We start from the raw sequence: 21249 nt of genomic DNA on the forward strand, positions 1-21249 counted from the left end.
CTCTTTCTACCTGTTAGGGCCTAAACCAGAGGCACTTCACTTTTCTTTCCTCCCTCACATAAAATTTAAATGTTAGAGTTCTACATTCTCTCTTCTCAGAGGCCTGCTAGTTACTGATGCTAATGTGCTAAGTCTGTATTATTCACAGTAATTCACAATACGCTATTATTGGCATAATGTATTCACTCCCAGATGCTATCTTCACTGGGGGCTTCATGGCTTTCAACTAAAGTGGTGCTTAATGGTGGACTATTCAGATGTCAGGGCAGATTAAGTCAGACAGGTCTATTGTTAGTATTATTTATTTTCAAAAGTACTTTTTTTGGTCCATGTTTATCTAACTTTTGTCAATATAACATTAGAAATTAAAAGATCTATATTTTTATGTTTTTCTTACTTGAGATAATTTTTTTTTAAATTCATTTGTTTATTTTTAGAGAGAGAGAGAAAGAGAAGAAAGAGTGGTGGAGCACGTATGTGCATGAGTAAGGGAAGGGGCAAAGGAAGAGAGACAGTGAGAGAATCCCCAGAAGACAGAGCTGAAGCCCACTCAACTGGAGGCTCAATCTCCTATCATGACCTGAGCCAAAACCAAGAGTGGGTTGCTTAACCGACCAAGCCACCCAGGCACCCCACTTGAAATGATTTTGAAAAGAAATTTTTACTTTTAAAGCAGTTAGCATTTTTTTAAATTCAACTTTTACTTGAATTAATTAAATCGGTTCTTAAGTCATTTTTTATGTAATCATATTGATGGGTACTTGGCATATGCTGCAGCTGCTAGATGTTTCAATATTCCTATATGAAAGTTACACAAATAGTAAACCTGCTATTTTAGGATTACCTAAAAGAAAACCAAAATTTTGTTAAAAACGTTATTCCAAAACTCTGTTGTGTAATTAACACTATGAATGAAAACCCAGTAAGAAAGAGGGAAAAATATTTTGTATTTATGGTCAGGACTGAATCTGTTCGGTTCAAAACGATGAGTTAGATTTTGAACTTTTCTAGAGCCAAACTTTTCTAGATTTTCAAATGAATAAAGATATTTATATAATTAAAATTCAGTTTATTATTAAAAACTGAATTAAGATGACAGTGAAAGAACAGCCTCAGGTGTGTGACTCTGCATTTTAAAGTGATACATTTAATGTTTATGCAAAAGTAAGAGGCTTTAAAAAAATTTACTTTAAAAAGTGATTAGCACCTTCGTTGTACAGTTCCTAAGATTTTTTTTTTGTAACACTGCATAAAATTTGAAGCATTTTTTTGCTTCAAAATTTGACCTACTTAGAAAGTCCTGATAATTCCAATGTAATATATTCCCTCAGTTTTGTAAGCGCCTTTGGGTAATGTATTGGAGAGGCAAGTAATCTCATCAAGAAGCGTAATGGACCCTATCACATTTCAAGATATATTTTTTTCTACTACTTCTGCTTCAAATTTAGTTCTGTGTTTAATGATACCACACTCTACTGGCAAGGGTACTTTTCCAGTATTTTAACTCTCTTTGCATACAAATGGTGTTTTTGGTCTAGCTGCCATTGCATATCTTTTCCTTGAAATTAGGTGACATAATTTGATTTTTTACAGTCAGGAAAAAAAAGTGTTTGTTCATCTTGAGAGGTTTAGAGAAAGAAAGGTTGTCACTGAATAAAATGCATGGCTTGACACAATTTGAAAAATGGGCTGGTGCCAGCTCAAGAAGGCAGGAATAAACTCCTACTTGGTTGAAAAATATGCTTGGCCTGTTGTAAAGGAAAGTCTCCAGGATCAGTCATCCGGGGCTCTACGATGGAGAGTGAAACTGCAGAGGAAGCCCTCCCCATTCACCTTCACCTTAGCAAACACTTCTCTCCTGCTTGATGCCAGTGAGCTGCATATTTTAGTCATAGACGTTAAATTTTGAAGGCTTCTCAAGAGACTCTCTTGACAAGTAAGATATTCTTTATTATCTAGACTTTTGCCAATGAAATACTTTAGGTCCCAGGAGATATTAAGTAACTTCCCAGGAACTCAGATATCACCACCCTTAAAGTCAAGTCTTCTTCCTCTTCAGAGCTGTGTCTCTCCAGATGGAATGTCAAGGTAAGATCCGAATTTAACGGGTGGCATACTTCTATAAATAATCAGGTTTCCTTTGACTTACCAATACTTTAATGAAAAAACACAAGAGAACCAAAGGATGTTTTAAAAGAAGGTTGTGTAAGCCACTGCAAAAGAATATGTAATAACATACACAATATTTTCTGTATGCTAGGCTGGAAAAAAGATGATAAAGCAATATATTCATTATATGTGTTTTTTAAAATCAAAATAAGAGGCATGCCACAAGAAAAAATTGTTTTTCAGTTTGCAAATATCTTAAATATCCTAATAAATATAAATGTTAAAGTTCTTAAGCTGTATTCAAAACAAACTATTCCAAGTAAACAGGTAGGTTGTATTAAAGCTAGGCACAGTCTTATCTGTGCTTGCTAGAAAAAAAAATTCTTATATGTTTTGGAAGACAAATATGATTTCAGATATGTAATTGATGAGAAATACTTTTAGGGGCAAGAATTTTATTAATGTTTATGAAATTGCTTGAAAATTCTGAAGTCATGGATTCTAGTTAATAAAGACACAATTCTTCAAGAACCATGCTGAAAAAGTAGAGTTAGAAATTAATTTGTTGCTTTAAAACTGAAGAAATGCAAACATTTTTGTTCTTTAGGTAAAACCGCTTTTTCCTGTACTGCAATTTTTAAAAAGAAAATGTTTATTGCATATACATTTGGATGACCAAATAATACTCATTTTGTGTAAAATTGCTTAAAAGAATATTCCTTCAAGTTAAGTCCTTCAATTGGAACTTTCCAGCTTCTCAATATAGGTATCAATTACATTTTAAGATAATAGTGTGGGCTATTGTGGAAGTGATTTGAAGATATAATATCTATATTCTCAGATGGAACAAGTTAATTTAAGTATGGTAAGTTGAAATTAAATTTCATAACACAAAGTTGTCTTTATTTTAAATTTACACTAAATGTGGTTACAGCAAAAAGCAATCTAGACACATAGTTTTTCTTGTATAAATTGATTTAATCCTCTATTTTGTACTGGAGACTTATTTAGTTTTCGTTTAGTATCCCACTGGGAATAGTAAACAACTTAATACTTTCTTTTCATATTACTATCTAAGCATTTAAATGTAGAAAGAGACCAAAACTTTGACTTCTGCTGTATTTGAATGTGTAAATTTACATATGAATTTACATATAAAATATACAACAACAAACATGGATATAGAATGTATCACCCTATATCTTAACTTGTAACTTAATGCAACAAAGAGGTCAAAATAAACCTGCCCTCCCGTGAGGAGTGCCAGCCCCTACTCCTATTTCCCAAGTAGACACTTATGTTTAATAATGAGGGTGATTGAATGATGCAAAAGGAAAAGGTCTATCTTGTTATTTAGATGTTCTCAGATGGTAAGGTCTTAACACACTTCTGTTTCCCTATTCCTTCTCATCTACTACAAAATTTAATATAAAAGAAAGTGGATTTTGTATAAATCATAGTGTTTTTTGCTTATATATGTGACAATTTATTTAAATATTTAGTGAAAAAAAATATTTAGTGACTGCTGCTTTTGAAATCATATGTATTGTCATATGTTTATCTAAAATACTCAGATATTGAAAACAGAGGTCTTACCATCAATTGGAAATTTCCTTAAGTGGAAATTTCTCTTCTAACTTTTAGGAGTCCAAGTTGCAATTAAGTAGACAGTGTGCATGTGATTAATAATACTCCCCAGTCTGCTTGTTTGTTTACACTCTTGGGTCAGTGCTGCTGATTTTATGCACATAATTGCCACTTGTGACGTATGCCCATGTGCACAGTTCTCTAATCATGGCTCCAGTGGGGACTCACTTGGCATATGTAGTTTTTATGCATCATTTCAGTCAGAAAATGAGAAAATCTTCAGATAATGATATTAGGTGTGTGATATGTTCTTTTTTGGTTAAATCATTGCTAAGACATGTGATATGGTTGGAGTTAGGAATTAGGATATTATGGAAAGGACATTGGTCTTGGAGCCAAGAGGATTGGATTTTAACATACCATTAACTAGTGAGCAACATTTGCAAATTGACTACATTTCTGAGTCTGGTTTCTCATTTGTGATGTCTACTTTGTAGGGTGGTAGTGAATGTAAAATTAAATAATTTATGTACAAGTTGAACCCAACCTTCTAGAAGACATAACAGTGTCTGGTCTCCAGTAATGCACAGTGTTTGTGGCATAATGAGTACTCAGGAATTACTTGTTTGAATTAAGGCACCTAGAATACTGGTAGGTGTTCAACAAGTGTTAGTTCCATTCTCTTTATTTTTGGAGTTCTATATCTCGTTGATTTACTTAGTTAAGACCATTTAAAAGTCAAGTAATTTTGGGGGGAATCCTAATTTCCCACATATATAATTAGTGTGATTTTTGTCAATTGGTCTTTAGTACCTTTTCCTAAAAGCTTATAATTTTACTGGATGCAATATCATAAATTAGCCATTAAGAGATTGATGGTTTTTCATAGAAAGGGCAGAACAGAAGCTCATGTAATTATTGAGTGTAGCAAGTTGATCCTCACTGTAGCATAATCAAGTAGCTAGCATAATAGGCTGTTAAGTTTTTAGAGATGGCAACAGGGTAGTTATGGAATGAGACCTTAAATTCTTTTTGGTGAAAAGCATAGGGTTGGAGTCCATGGCAAGGACTGTTAGCTGTCTGCTAGAATCCATCCCCCTTGTTCCATGGAAACAAAATTGCACATGAGCACATGGCTGAGCAGGTAGGCCCTATAATTCTCAGGCCCCATTTGAGGTACGTGTGACCATGTTACTAAGTTCTTGGGATTCTGAATGTGAGTGATGTGTGTCACTGGATCTGTGCTTTAAGACATTTGTTACTGTCTGTGTCCCTTCCCTCTACTGCTGGCTGGAACTTCAGATGGTTTTTATCCCACTTCAACCATACATTTCTAGGAAATGTCAGGGCAAAAGGAGAAAAGAGTATTGGTCACTGCAGGAACTGCCAATCTGGAATGCTGCACAAGAGAGAAATAAACATCTCTATTGTTTAAAGCACTGTATTTTTTTGGTTTCTTTATTACAGCAGGTTAACTTAAACCATGACTGATATGGAGTCCCATAGATTTTGGTTGATCTGAGCTCAGCCCATCATGAGTAATGTGATCTGAGTCTCCTAAGATTCAGTGCCCTGATGTATTACATGGTATTATTGTGGGATTATGTGAGAGTTTAGAAATTCAGCATTTAGGGGCTCCTGGTGGGCTCAGTCAGGAGAGCATGTGACTCTTGATCTTGGGGTTGTAAGTTCACTACACCCATGTGAGATGTAGAGAATGCTTAAATAAGTAAGATTTAAAAAAAAAGTTCAGAATTTATAATATATCAGGCACTATGCTAAGTGTGTTCTGTCATTTAAATGTTCATGACCAATTTATGTACTAGGGATTATAATCTGGATTTTATGAATGGGAACTCTGAGGAATGATGATTATAAATTACTTTCCCACAGGTGTAGGGCTAGTAATGACACGTTCAGGCACATTTGACTCCAGAGTGTCATAATCTTAAGCAGTACCAGCTGCAATTAGCACAGTGCCAGGAAAATATTAAGTATTTAATAAATACTAATGATGTCATTAATTCATTTGGCAAACACCAATTGAGTACCTCATATAGGTAAGGTATAATGGATTATGCTGGGGGGACATCAAGGCTGACCAGCCCCATTTGAGTAGCCCCTTTTCTCTCTTGGTTATTCTCTTCTACTCAACTCTGTTTTTCTTTCATGGCCTCACTTTTTATAATTCTCATTTTATTTTATTTTTTATCTTCTTTCATTTGTACCCTCAACTGTAAGTACCACACAGCAAAAAACATATTTTTCCTCTAATATGTACAGGTCTGCTATGCTAGTGCCTGATAGTTACAGGTGCTCAATAAACGACTGTTGAATAAGAAAATGGATGGATGGAAAAAAAAATGGATGATTGACACTAGGTTTGAGTAAAAGAAATGAATTTTCTTGGTTTCCTCTACATTCTGTACCAACCTTGAAAAATTAGGAAACTGGAAACATGTTTTGGATCATTGGACTTCCACTTAGAAGCCAGAAAGCTACATGAAAGACAAAAAAAAAAAAAAAAAAAAAGAAGCCAGAAAGCTAGATTCAAATTTGCTGGTCCCTTTACCTTCTCTAATTCTGCCAAACCATATGTGTCCAAAGAACCATATCTAAATCCTAAGGTAAATAAAGTGTGACTTCCCTTTTATCAGCAGGTTTTATGGTCTATAAGACAACAGAGTTAGTAATCAGTAGATTTGAATGACACAAAACTCTGTTCTATGCTTGTGGAAGATACAAAAAGCAGTTTCTGGTCTCTAAGGTGAGTGCCTAGTAGGTGAGAAGATAAGATATATACATAACACACCATGTGATATAGAACAAATAAAAAGTAAAGGCTATAATTGTTTAAGGTATCAGAAAAGAAAGCTGGCATAATAAGCAGGGCTGATCAGGAAAACTTTCAGTAGGGGTGAAAAGGAGGTATTTTTCTGGGTCTTGAGAAGCTAGCTGTTAGAACAAGAGAGGTAATGTGAACCAAGGTGAGTAGCTGAAACACCATGGTGTATTTTAGCTTGGATTCACCCTCACCCCAAGCAGGCCCCAAGGCAGGTATTCAAATTTAAGAAATTTGGAAACAGTCCAGGAAACTCTGGGATGGAAAAGAGAGTGGAAGACAGTGGGGGTGGGAGTGAGGGTGAGGTAAGATATTAAGTAAATTACTATGCTGGATAACTAAAGCTTACTTCTACTGGAAATGGAGGGAAAGAATGTACAGCATGCACATCTGAAATACTCTATCCAGGAGAGGGAGCTGAGGTATTTATATGCCAACTCTTGACTCTAGCCATTGGTTGAGGGCCTCTGTGCTCCTAGGACTCAGGGTTGGGCATTGGGGGGTTTATGTCCTTAGCACTCCTGGCCCCTGGAAAAGACATACAGGTGCTGGCAGTTGGAAGTCAAAGTCTGGCCAGGGTGTTCTGCAGTGGTAAAGGCAAGTAGATATGGAGGATCCATCAATAGTATCTACTACAGCATGTTTTCAGAAGCAAATCTTAATGAAGCAGTTTTAAACATGCTCCAAAACAGCATTTATGTGGTTCTGAAGTTGTAACATTTGTAAGGAAATGAAAGATAACAGTAAGAAATGTTTAACTAACATTAAATAATTTAGGAGTCTTTGAAATTGACCCAGTAGATTCTGAAGCTTTTTGTACACAACTCTGGGGTCCCCTCACCTACTAGTTATTCATACTACTTCTGAATTATTATTATTTTTTCAAACACCTTTCAGTCAGGCACTTTCTTGCTCAAAATTCTTGGATGGATACCAATGCTGGCAGAATTAACTCCTGCCAGTCTTAACCAGACTTTGATTCAAGACAGTAACAATATTTTCAACTATTTAGTTTCATTAATTTCTTAAAAATATAAATCTTCCTCCAATGATTGTTTACTCACATTGCTCTTCTTGGCTTCTGTTATTCTAGATGCGTGAAACCTGTCTCTACTTAAAATTTTCCTGCTCTACATATCTACTTCAGGGACTTCTCTTAGCAGCTGTCTCTTTATGGTCATTGGATCCAGCAGTGACCTCACCTCACTCCTTGTCCTCATTGCACAGTTCAGTGTGACATGTGTTGCATTAATTAGTTGAATTGTTATTTCTCACTTTTATTATTAAACTTGTTGTGCTTATGTCTTGGCTCCCCAGCTAGATTGTAACTATTTGAGAGAGGCAGTTCTATGCCCCCCCCCCCCTTTTTTGTTGGAGGTAGATAAAATGAAGTCATACTTCTGACTTCATCCATTTATGAGTTTTGTGTCCATGGACAAGTAATTGACAGCTCAATCTGCCTAGACATTAGGCTGATCAATCTGAGACTACAAAAGGAAGGCCCATAAATGAGATTTCTACCTTATTCATAATAGAAAAGGCTCTTGATGCAACAATCACCTAGAACATTGTGACTTTTGTGAAAGTAACGGTAATTGTTTAGGGCCATTTTTTTAAAAAGTCAAAGCTCTTCTTGTTATACCCACATCATTTTCTCAAAATAAGTGCTTAGCTGTCCTTGGATTCCAAAAACAGTTTCTGACATTATAAATCCTAACAATCAAAATCATAGTGATATTTTCAAAACAATAATCCCACGTATAAAAGAAATGTGTGTCACTTACTAACCCCAAAGATCATTGTATGAAAAGAAAGATATACATCTGTGATTCTCTACTTGGCCAGATGTACTTCCTAGATAATTGAAATACTTGAAGTCATGCAAAAAGTACAAGTAGAGAAATATTTCAGGAGCTGGCAAATATACATATATATGAAAATGTTACAAATCAGTCAGTCTCTGTTAAAAGTTATCACATGATTCTGAAGAATGATAAAAAACTATGCAAAAACAATTTCCTCAATTTAAATAAAATTATCAGCCACTTTGCTTTAGTTTACATTTATATTCTCAACTAGTTAAAACATTTTAACAGTATTGTGAACCAATTTTGATTATTAAAACTTCTTAATTTCTATAATCAATTTGGTACTAGCAATCTAGATTACTTAGAATGTGAAATTTGTAAAGCCAAGCCTACATAGAATATTTTAAACATCAAAGGGGAAAATTTCACTTTTTTTAGCCTGTTCCATTGATAGGTAGATTTGTTTGACCAGGTACAAGAAAGGAAAATTTTTCTTATGAGAATAAAGTTTGACACTGGTCTATAGTTATTTAACCTTTGGAGGGTTTACAGCAAACAGTAATGTTTGCTACAAGTATACCATACTTCCTCCTAATATAATATGTGACCCACATTTAAGACATAAGAGTGAGTTTTAAATTCCTTAGTGTTGTAAAAGTTTTGGTAGCATCTGTAAATAATTGGAGATATTCTACTTTGTGAGGAAAAATGTTAGAGATGTCTGACCTGGAGAAAATGTTGTGTTAGTGCTTTTTGTGTGTTAGATTTCCAATAAAAAGAAGTAGAGAATATATAAATCCAGGATGTAAGTTATATGTATTATTGATATAAAAAGTCTCTAGCCATTATTTTCTCTCTTCATATTTTCTCCCAATTTAAACTCAAATTGTGGAGATTAATCTGAGTTTTTATGGATGAATATGAAGGCAAAAAATAGTCCATTGAATGCCTTCTTTGTGCCATATCTTAAGTCCATTTTAAAAGGCAGGTTTTACCTGTGTGTGCAGATGTAGGAACTAAGGCCCAGAAATATCAGGAATCTTGTACCACGTCACATGGATGAGGAGGAGACAATTAGCATTAACTCCAGATCCCAAGGTCCTTATGCTTGTTGAGGTTTTTATATCAATCTGTATCATTAATATTTTATTGCCAGATTGTAGGTTTACTGAGACTGAAACAGAATTATTTGTAAAGCTGGGGTTGTTTTATGCTGCTTGGGCAGAATTGAAGTATGTCATTTCTAGGACAATGAAATGTTCACCCTTTATGCAATATTCATTTTTCTCTACCCAGTGGTACATTTATCCTTGGTTTAAACACCCATTTCCTTCAAGGTTTTTCTAAAAAGACTGCAGGTTTTCTAAAAAATATATTGTGTCAGTGACAGTTTATTCACCTTACTTACATAGTTCGAGGAACTGCTTGTTTAAATTTAGATACTGTTTCTGATGAAATGTTTTGACAAAGTAATACCAGCTTGATACTATTTAAAATATTTTGACAGATGGGAAAATTGTTTCAGTCTGAGTTGAGCAATACTTTATTGCAGTATTTTGCCAGTCAGAAAAAAAATGGGAAAGGTAGCCTCACTGTTCCTGAAAATAACATCCTTCCATTCTCCCTGAGAACAGAAAGGCCTCCATTCAGTCATAGATTACAATATGTGTGCCACGTATGTTAAGAATTCATGTAATTTAAACGAGAAGGAACATTTGGAGATTATTTCCAAACAGGGAACACTTATTGTTCTGTAAGCAAACAGAACCTAAAGAACTTTTAGGAAAATTTGTTTTTATAGTACTTTATCAGAACCTTCAAATGCCCTAGTGAGTACATTCTTGATTAATTATGCTGAATCACTAGGATTTAAAAACTGTTTTGTTGGGGAAAAAAAATCCTCAAATCCAAATACTTTTATGTCTTTAATTTTTGGGGGTGGTATTGTAATAAAAGTATTTAAAATTTCCAAATTAGCTGGAAAGGAGTAAAATATAGGTGATCCTGGTTTTAGTTATATTAACAAATGAGTTGAAGAGATGGTAGGGCAGCAATTCTCAAAGTGCAGTCACTGGACCAAGATCATCAACATTACCTGGAAAACTTGTAAGAAATGCTCATCCTCAGGCTACACAACCCTGACCTTCTGAACTAGACACTGGTGGACTTCAGCCATCTGGGTTTATCTGGAATGGTTGATCATCAAGCCTTCCTGATCATTCTGATGCATGCTGTAGTTTGATAGCTATCAAGATAGAATAGAGGCTTCAAACTGCTTCACAGAGTTCCTTTAATTCTGCCATGTGGGAGGAGAAGGAATTAGTGGGGAATGATCAGGAAAAGTTTCCCAGGCATCCCTTCATGCCTTTGTCAACTAGGGGAAGCTTGGTTTCCTGTTTCACCTACAAGTTTTTATATTGGGTTCTGCCACTAAACACAGTTTTGAAAACATTTGGAGGAGAATGTTTGGTGGCCCAGAGTCTTCTCAGGGTGAGAGCATCTCTTATTGTGTCCATTATCTTTCTACCCATGTGGATTTGAAATTGGGTTTGGTCACTAAAGAAAGAATTGGTGTATGTCTCAGTTCAATAGCTTCATGCTCACCAGACTCCCAAGGAACGTATGTGTAAATCAGAATGCCACTTTTATTTTTCAAATTATAATGAGAAGCATAAAAATCAAACCTATATGATACTCATGTTAGCCCCTCCCATTCTCACTGCATATGAGTTAATGTTTAGAGTTGGAAGGATCTCTGTCCAGTGATTAGATTCAGTTCCCTACCTTCTGCACGTTGCTCTAGGGGAGATGTAGAAGTAATAATGGATTGTTCCTTTGCAAACATAGAATCGGAGGAAGGAGAAGTTGATATTTTCAGTAGGTCATTATGAACTTGTAAGATTCCCCCCCCCCCCCCACAGAGTTCATTTTCACTAAATTGTTGAAGTTCCCAAATTCAGTGTTTTTCTTACCTTAACTATGTTACATAAACTTACTATATTATTTCATTCTATTTTCTATTTCTAGAATTTTCCAAGTGATCATTCACAGTTATTTCTATATATATTTAACATCATTAATCAGATTTTAATAAGGTTTGTATTTTATACAATATTTTTGCTGCCATTAGTTATATATCGATTTTTACTTGTTTACCTCTGAGCTCTGCAGATGACGATGATGACAAAGGTAGGTTATTCTTATTGTAATAAAGAGTACAGGAGGTCATCCTTGGAGTGTTACTAAGTACTAGGTAATGTACTAAATGCTTGCTATTGATTAACACATTTTCCCCTTATAGTTAACTGTAATAGACTTTAAAGCTTTTGAACCTGACTTCCAATGAAAAATTGAGACACAGGACACATACACCTCCAGTCTATATGCTACATATGAATGGAAAAATATTTACGATCAACTCTTACTATGTCTAAAACTCCTCTATTTTCTTTCTTATTCTACTCCAGTATTGTCTCAATTAATGAAAGATATGCCAGTTGTGACTCAGCTCAGCAAATTGATTTTATTCTCACACTAATGGATTGCAACCTGAAGAATGCAAAGTTATATGATCAGTTTAGCGATATTATTACCTATAATTTATAGAGAAGGAAATAGGCACATAGAGGTTATGTAAGTTGTCCATGTATTTAGTAAGTGGGAAACTCCGGGTTCAAACGTGGGCCGTCTCTCCTCAAAGTCCTCACTTGTAACACTGTGCTCTGTCCTTCAGATCATAGTACTGTCAAGGAGGAATGTCCCAAGAATTTCTTTACAGAAGGGTTTAGAAACAAAGGGTTAGGGACTGGCTGTGGAGCTGCCTTTTCAGTCCAGCCACCTTTTCTACTCAGAATGTGTGCTTGTTCTGGGAAGCTTTTGTAAAGAGATTGATGAAGATTAATACAGAAGGGAAATGGCTTTTGCCACTCAGTTACCTTCTTTGAGCTACCACGGGAAATTTATGTGAAACAATCCAAGGAACAGTAGGTGGAAAAGATGTTTATCCAAAGTTAAAACAGTCTTTGTTATGTGGAGCTTCCTGATGAGTGAGGAAAAGATGAAATGGAAACCATTGGAATACCGTAGGGCTTTTTGTTCTGACTTCTTGTAGGGCATGCAGATGCCCCACAGATGTGAAGGACTACTCACTTGGCTAAATATTTTTTAATACAGATTATCCTCTCCTCATTTATGTGTGAGATATATATAGATATAAAATTCAAAGATAGAAAAGCCACAGTGGGAAAAGTTTGTGTCTCTGCCCCTTTTCCTTGATGGTTCCTCACCTCTCTCTAGAATCTGTTGCTGTTCCTGGTTTCTTATGTAGTCCTCCAGAATGCCCTGCTGTGTGTATGCACGAGTGCACAGGTGTGCATGTATGTATTCAGTATTAGCACATTATAACACATTCCGTGCCTTGGTTTTTATTCCCCTTACTGTACTTCTCTGAGTTCCCAATGCAGAAGACTCCTTGCTTCTTTCTTTTTCACAGCTACGTAGTATTTCGTTGTGTGGATTTTCTAAAACTTTCTTACCGAGTCTTCCATGAACAGATGTTAGGTAATTTCTAATCTTTTGCAAGCCTGATTCTTTTCCATATAAATTGCCCATAGGTCTCTGTGTCCTCTGTTGCATCTCTTATTCTTAGTAGAAGCTTCATAGCCCTCTGGATCTTTAGCAAAGACTGATAAAGATCAGACTGTTGAATTAGGTCGGGTTTGCGTCAGGAAGTTGCTTGATCTCAATTTTCTTGGATGTCTATTTTTAGCTTCTGAATGGTAATCGTGGTAAGAAATCTTTGTTTGCCCTAGACAGTCTTCTCTGAGAAGATTAAAGTTGTCTCCTTAAAAGAGTTCAAGTCACACAATTTACTGACAGTTTAGTGAGTTGATGAGGGATGGTGAATGTTTATTTCTAGAAGGACAAAGTGTTTGTGCTCTGAAAATTCTATCTGCTTTATTCTCCACAGTTATTAAAACTTTTTCAGATTTATTTTCCCGTAATTCATGGAGATTTGGGAAATTATATGGAAGGTATATATTTTCTTAAATGCATTGCCTGTTTCCCTTTCCTGTTTTTTTGAGGACGGTTCTGGGAACTGCTAGTTCAGTTTTACAAAGAAAACATTTCTTCATCATCTGCATTTTCTGTCATCCCTGCATCTTAATGTTTTAGCCAATTTTAGGGACAAATATTTAATACCAGTGAGTGATAATTATATGAGAAATAGATCTGGAAGGCAATCAAGTGGAAAGGTGGTAGTAATATATGGATAAGTGATTTGGTCTATCCTGTGTTTTTTCTGACTCCATTATGTCCACACTAACTCAGAGATAATAAAATTGGTGCTCTGTAGCAAATAATCTGAAGAAAACAATGCTGCAAATTCTTTGAGAAGTGATTTTAGAATTTAATATTTTTCTGTCAGGAGATTTATGACCTGACATTGAAAATTATTAAGGCACAGATCCAAATATGTAGTTCATTTCCTCTTGCTCAGCATTTAGTAAAGATGTGGAATACTCTAACTAGATATTGGCTAGCCAAACTTAGGATTCAAGATTTGATATCCTTGTCATCATGTGTGAACTTTGGAATATTTGGATTCTAATATATGTAAATGCTCTTATAATGTGCGATGAGTTAGGTGACAAATTATTACACGTTATCAATTTAATTTAAAATGCTGCCCTTACATATTTTATAAATCTCTGGAATAATAATATACCTTTAATAAGCTTTAGAAAGTTTCTGCTTTCTTTCTTGCTATGTTGTGTGGCCTCCAATATATGTAATATACTGCCTCAATTTATCCTTTTGTGCTATGAATTTTATGTTAAATTTAAATATAATCAGAAATCCAAGTCAGTCTTCAATCATATTCACTTTAGAAATTTCATTTAGAGACATGTGATACATTTTTGGAGGAGTTTCAGGGATCTATATTGGTTCATTTGAATCTATAATTTGGTTATATATAAAATTAAAGTTAATTTAAGTGGACAGAATCAATACCCTTCTGAATTTAATTAGATGGCCAGCATCCAAGCAAGAGATTATTCTTTTTAGTATCTTCCTATCCTCTTTTCTTACAGGGTGAAATAATTCCTTTGCCAAAGTATGTTGGACAGTTCCCTGGTGACAGGTTCTATAGAAACTCATAACTGTACTGTTTCCAATGTGAGAGAAGGGAGGAAAATGTGGGCAAAATAGCCATTGTATTCTGGAGTTAGTTATATGCCTGCCCTATCTTCACATCACAGTCCAGGCAAGGAAACAATGTCCCATTTGGAGTGGATCTGCGGTGACTGTTTCTAAACCCTGTAAAACATGGTGGTATTTCTTTCAAGCTGAAGCATTCCAGGACAGAAAGACAGGAATAGTGGGGAAATAAATTATAAATTAGACTGGACTTGCAGTTTGAGGATCCTACTATTTATAGTTATGTTTGATATGGGATGCCTGGAAATGTGGCAATAAATTGAAGCTGAGGTTTTATTTCAGGTAATAACTTTATTTTTTATGTCTATTGGAGCATCAGTAAAACAACCTAAAGGAGTTTTAGAAAGGCTGTATAGTATAACCTTCATTGGTCTTTATGTTCAATGTCATAAACACATTTTTATGTTATTGAGGAGTAGGTTTTTTACAGTGTTTTAAAAAAGGTGATTTGACTCTAGCGCCATGAAACAATTGGGTTGAGTTGTTATACTTGATGCTATAGAAGTTATTTGATGTGTCAATGCATTTTTAGCAATAGATTTAAAATAAATTTAGGAATATTTAAGTTACCTAAATGTATTTCTAAATTTGTGGCTATCTTTTTAAAAATAAATGAATTCTAAAATTTGCATTCTGTAATTCACAGTTTTATTTTTCATTTTGTATTATCACAGATAAATATGTGTTTAGCAGCTTCTCCAGGAAGGCAGAGTAGGGGATGTGAGGAAACATATGAAGGGTCTTTGTCCTCAGTGATTCTCAGCAATCTGGTTGAAAAAAATCTGACAAAAGTACATAAAATAATTAAGTAACAATAACCACATAAAGCTTCTGACCTTATTGTGGGTATTATGCAGAGTATTTAAACAAGGCATTTATCTAAGCCCCAGTGTTAAAGGGAATGGATTCCCTTTGATGAGACCACTGACAGAAGAGATCAACATTTTTTTCTTCTGTTTCATCTACCCCCTTTTTTTTTTTTAAATGAACATTTATTCAGCACTTACTAGATACTAGGCACTGTTCTGTGTGTTCTACATATGTGAATTCCTTTGATCTTTGGCATCTTAGAAGATTGTTATTATCCCCTTGGAGTGAAGTAATGGGGGCAAAGCATGATTCGTTAGTTGCTCAATGTCACAGAGCTTCTAACTGAGGGAGCTGGGTTGGGAAAACAGGCAACAGGAATTCACAGTCAACGCTCTTAACTTCTATGCTTTATAATCTCTCATTTTCCTTCTTATTAGTGAACATGTCTCTGCTTTAAACTTAAGTAGATGTCCATTTTGCCCTAGCCTTAGCAAGGGTCAGAGACTTGACATATATTTCTATAGAAAATGAGGATTTGTCTTTTTTGATGTGGATGTTCACAGCCCTACATAACTTAATGGATACATTAATCCCCTTTGGTGAGGTGGGGGAAGTTTCTAGGAGGACAGTAACCCTAGTTTTAGGAAGTTTAGAGCTGCTTATTTATGCAGATGTGCGTTTCTCCTGCCTGGGAAGATCCTTATGATGACATGTGTCACAGATCATAAGAGATTTAATCACAGCTTGGGTTGTCCACACACTAAAGATGGACTTTTAGAGACTGGGTGGAGGTATATTTGTCCTTGTCCAATGCTCTTTTTCGTTTATACTGGCAGATCTCAAACTTTTATCTTGCATCAGAATCAGCTGGAAGACTTGTAAAATAGTGCAGATTGCTGGTTACAGCCCCAGAGTTTTTGGTTTAATGGGTTGGGGAGAGACCCGAGAATTGGCTTTTCTAAGAAGTACCCAGTGAAGGTGATATTGCTAGTCTGGAAACCACACTTTGAGAACCACTGATTCATAATAAAAATGTAACTGAAAGGAGTTTAAGTTTCCCCTCCCCTTTCTTCCCTTTGCTTTTAGGCCAGTGCTCACTTCTTAAATGCCCATTCTTTTATTTATGAAGATTAGAAAATCTGGTAAATAGCTCTCTTGGACTCTGGAAGAACTCCAGTAAGTCAATTTTTAATATAATAATCACTGATAAGATACAGCACTTGTAGTAGTAATTGACTTCAATTTTGAGTGCTTACGACATGGTGAGGCACTTCACTCGGCCCACTGCCTGTATTATCTTATATAATGAAACAACAGAGATAGGGATTGGTGCTATTGTTATCTTTTTGCATTAGGAATAGGAAACTTAGGTTGCACTGGAAACTAAGGTTTAGGAAATCACATAACTTGCTCAAGATTACATATACTACACACAGTAGGGTTAAAACTCAAACCCAGATTAACAGGTGAATTCCAATAGCTATGCTTTTGACCACCGTGTTTTTTAAAATCTGTAGTGATGAGCCAAATTTTAATTAGACTTAAAAGTTTTAGCACAGGGATACCTGGGTGACTCAGCAGTTGAGCATCTACCTTTGGCTCAGAGTGTTGATCCCAGGGTCCAGGTTCGAGTCCCACATTGGGCTCTTTGCAAGGAGCCTGCTTCTCCCTCTGCCTGGGTCTCTGCCTCTCTTTCTGTGTTTCTCATGAATAAATAAATAAAATCTTAAAAAAAATTTCAGCACAAAGTGTCCTTCATTTTCATTTCTCCTATTACATAAGTTCCTAAGCATCCTAAAGTAAGCAGGGGAAAAAATTGCATGACCACAGATTTTTAAAAGGAAATGTATAAATGTAAATTACTGCTTGGAATATGACTTTTTTATTTGTAATGGCCTTCTTCAAATTTCAAGGATTAAAGTATTAATGCTAAGAAAATCTTGTGGATTCCTTTTACTTGTTCGCTTGCCCCTATACCTATTTACAAGGATTTCAAGAGTAATTGTTAAACAGTTTTGGATAATAGACTTCTTTGAAAACTCAGTTGAAGATCATGAGCCTTATCATGAGAAAGGTGCACTAAACTTTGCATACTATGCAACACCTATCTGTGGGCTCTGAACGAAGACATTCTGCTTTAAGACAATACAGCAGAGAGAAACAACCAGGGCTTTTGTATCTGGTGGCCAGCCTGCTTGCCCAGGGTTTGCATCTGTCCCTTCCTGTTTATGTAACCTTTACCAAGTCTTGTTTCTTCACCCATTAAGTGGTAGTGATGAAAAGAAAAATATCAAGTTAGTAGGGTATTGTTATGAGGATTAAATTAAAAAAAACAAATACAAAGTGCCTAGCTTGATAACTGCTACACCAGTGTTTCTCAAACTGTAAAGTGCCTGTGAGTCACCTAGGGATCTTGTTAAAATGCAGACACTGATTCAGTAGGTCTGGGCTGAGGCTGAGATTTTTTTCTTTTCCTTTCCTTTTTTCCTTTTCTTTTCTCTTTCTTTCTTTCTTGAGGGTGGAGGGAGTGATGCTTGCTAGTGGGTGGGTGCGGGGTTAAGGGGTGGGAGGGATGGGAGGGAGGGAGGCGGGAGGGAGGTGAGGGGGAGGGATGAGGGGATGGAGGATGTGTTCGGAGGTGAGTTCTTCGGGATTTAGTGGCTTCGGTAGGTCGGTCCTCGTGGTTTGCGAGGAGTGATGGTGAGGGCTTAGGGACTTTTAGGAGGAATTTCGGGTAAGCACGTAAACGGAGGTTCAGGAACGGGTACCTACCTCAAAAACCTCACCCCTCCCTCCTCCCTCCCTCCCTCCCTCCCTTCCTTCCTTCCTTCCTTCCTTCCTTCCTTCCTTCCTTCCTTCCTTCCTTTTTTGGATTTTTGCACTTTTAACCAGCTTTTGTGTGATATTACTTCTCCTGCTGCTGCTTCAGGGACCCCACTGAATAGCAGGGTGCTACACAATGTGTATAGAAGACATGTTTCTATTAGTAAGTACTCTTAAGTGTCATATAAACAGAATATTCTCATTGTTAACTTTACACACAGTTGGGGGTTATCTGCCAAAATATGCACGTAAATACATAAGTACTGAGAAGTATGGCATTTACAGTCTTCTCATTGGGAAGTAATACATTACATAGTGGCTTGTGCTGCACTGTACAGCACAAAATCAGTATTGAGCCCTGTTTTGAATAAGATTCTATTAAAAATACTACCCATTTAAAAATATTACTGTGTGTATAATAGTGAATTAAAGATATGATCTGGTGACTGTGACATATGTTTATTTCTGACAGAGTTTCTTAACTAAAGCAATAATGGCTTATTTATTTCTCATTATTCTAAGGAGTAACTTTGTTTTCTTCTCTTGAGAGCATTGCTCTTTATATACTTTGAGTAAGGGATTGCTAATAAAGTATGCTGGGCTTCCATCTGATAAACTTGAATCTTAAAGTAGATTTTTGAAGACATAAGAAACACTGTTTATGAATATCCAGTCACTTCTAATGTTGACAAAAATGGTAGAGTCTTACTTACACGTATCTTTCCCAAGCATCAATTGAGTGACTGATTGCAGTTTGTCACTGATGATGCACTATCCTGGTGCTGAATCTGTTTTCTCTGATAACTATTGAATCAACTGCTGCCTAAATGTGCTGGTGAGACAGGTGAAAAGTTTGTGGAAATCTGTGGTATTGTTGTTCAGGGTGATAGAGCTTCCTACTTTGGGAAGAATTGATGGTGTAAGAACCCAATCTGTGTTTCATTTCTTTTCGTTAAAGTGGTTTTGTGTGGGTGAGATTTCTTTCTATATTTCATTGTCCCATCTTGCACAAATGGCCCAGTATAAAAATCCTTTAAAATGATAAGTTTTCCTGTAAAAGTGGAAATGGGGTAAGAAGCCTGCCCTATCTAAACTCCAGGAAATATAATGGTACTCAGGAGGAGCTCTGACTAATCATATATTTTCTGATGACACATGCTTGCTGTTGCAACAGCAGGAAAGTAGAGAGGAAAAGGACCAACTCAGTATCCTGGCCTCTGAGGGAGGTCTCCGAATGGACTGGTTTTCTGCAGACACCTGCTGGATATGCCAGTGTTTGTTGGATTAGAGCCTTTCATGAAATAAGGGAGAATTACAAAAGGACTATAGTTCAGGACTAGAGATTAAATGAAAGATTAGAATTTGTGTGTTGTCATCCAAGAGAAAATGCTAAGTAAATGTCTCACATTTTTTTTACAGATGAAATGTTTTTCCTCAAGCCCACGTTCATGATAAGCATCCACACCTCATATTTGCCATTTTCAGTAACAAATGGAATGCAGATGCATTTATTGCATTGGGTTTTCTCTTCAGACAGCATAACAGATGAGTAACTTTGGTGATTTCCAGAGTTATCTGTGGAGATGATAAAAATATTTAGAATTCTCAATTTCTACCATATTTATCAAAAAAGGAAATATATAGGGGATGGGGTGAAGTGGTAAGGTCTGAACCTTTGGATTTTTAAATTGCTCTAGAATTGAGTTGAGGGCAACTCTGGTGGATCAGCAGTTTAACACCACCTTCAGCCCAGGGCCTGTTCCTGGAGACCCAGGATTGAATCCCATGTCAGGCTGCCTGTGTGTGTGTGTGTGTGTGTGTGTGTGTGTCTGTCTTTGTATCTCTGTCTCTCAAGAATAAATAAAATCTTGAAAAAAAAGAATTGAGTTGAATCCATTTATTCTGGATTAGCAGGTTATTTGTATGTAGCATTAAGTACTGATAAGGAGAGATTCTTCTTGAGAGATGTAGGCAAGAAATATTATAGACAATGGATCTTGGTTTCAAAGAGACTGGTGTTCATATTTTGGTACTGTCACTTGCTAGTTGAATGAAATCTCTCTTTTCCTCCGTTTCCTTATTTAATAGATGGGGATAACCACCTATCACTTAGGGTGGTTAAGAAGATTATATGTAAGAATATATGCATAGTGCTATGCTTACTACATAATAGATTTTTGCTACTCAGAGTCTGGACTTGAGGTCAGCAGCATTCAGCAGCATTGGCATCACATAGGAAGATGCTAGAAATGCAGACTCTTCAGCCCCTCCCAGGCCTCCTCAGCCAGAACCCACATTGGTGGCAGGGAAAAGATTCTTCTGTTCATAAAAGTATGACAAGCGCTGATATAGATAAACGTTAAATGTTTGTTAGTTCAGTAGTGTTTGTCATGATTGTTGTTTGCTTTACTTTAAGCTAATAACCTTAAACACAGTTGATGGTTGAAAAAAAACATTTTATGGTATTTAGTTTTTGGTACTTTCTCTTTATTATTTGCTGCTAACAAGAGTGGTTTCTGTGGCTGGTGCAGATTAGTTTTGGGGTTCAGTAAAACTTTCAGAATTGCCTCTCAGACCTTAAAATAGATTTTACTTATCTCTTTTATGTTTATGCATTTAAACATAAACTGTAAAGCCAAAGAAACCGTTTAAAAGTAGACACAGTGTGTTTACAAATAAAAGCTCATCTAGCCAACAATAAAATGGGATCTTGTGAATGTTTTAAGCAAATTGCCAGCCAGATTTTAAAAAATCAGATCAAATAAAATATTTGGAAACTATTCTATTTGTTGATGCCCATAAATTTAAAAATAAGTCTAACAAATCTGCTTTTGTCACAAAGCCTAAATTTTATGAGTTCCTATAATTATTGCAATGAGAAATCACCATTGTAAACACTATGCTAAATTTAACTTCTTTATTTGACTTTTAAAACTCACCAATATATCGCTTGTAATTTAGCTCCAGAAAAAAATACACGAGACCACATTTGAAAGGTATCTCTCCTCCTGTGTTCCTCCAAAAAGTTTTAAGCCACCCAATTTTGTA

The 21249-nt window shown here is 35.8% G+C and overlaps 1 protein-coding gene and 1 long non-coding RNA gene across 6 annotated transcripts in view; one reads left to right on the top strand and one right to left on the bottom strand.

The window, feature by feature from the left end:
* The window catches only part of LOC111098784, a 45002-nt gene extending 41162 nt beyond the window's left edge, over positions 1 to 3840 (bottom strand). Inside the window, exon 1 of the long non-coding RNA XR_005369513.1 lies at positions 3706 to 3840. This is a non-coding gene — a long non-coding RNA (uncharacterized LOC111098784). The remainder of the gene's footprint in view (positions 1 to 3705) is intronic.
* Positions 1 to 21249, top strand: part of HDAC9 (histone deacetylase 9) — a 911202-nt gene that overhangs the window by 198698 nt on the left and 691255 nt on the right. Inside the window, exon 1 of one of the 5 annotated variants that reach the window (XM_038557037.1) lies at positions 1796 to 2088. The exons of the other annotated variants lie outside the window; for them this stretch is intronic. Coding sequence (XP_038412965.1) covers positions 2076 to 2088 — 13 coding nt within the window. The 5' untranslated portion in view covers positions 1796 to 2075. Of the gene's footprint in view, positions 1 to 1795; positions 2089 to 21249 lie in introns of those variants that run through there. 5 annotated transcript variants of the gene reach the window in all.

This window comes from Canis lupus, chromosome 14 (assembly GCF_011100685.1).
Source record: "Canis lupus familiaris isolate Mischka breed German Shepherd chromosome 14, alternate assembly UU_Cfam_GSD_1.0, whole genome shotgun sequence".
NCBI classification, from domain to species: Eukaryota; Metazoa; Chordata; class Mammalia; order Carnivora; family Canidae; genus Canis; species Canis lupus.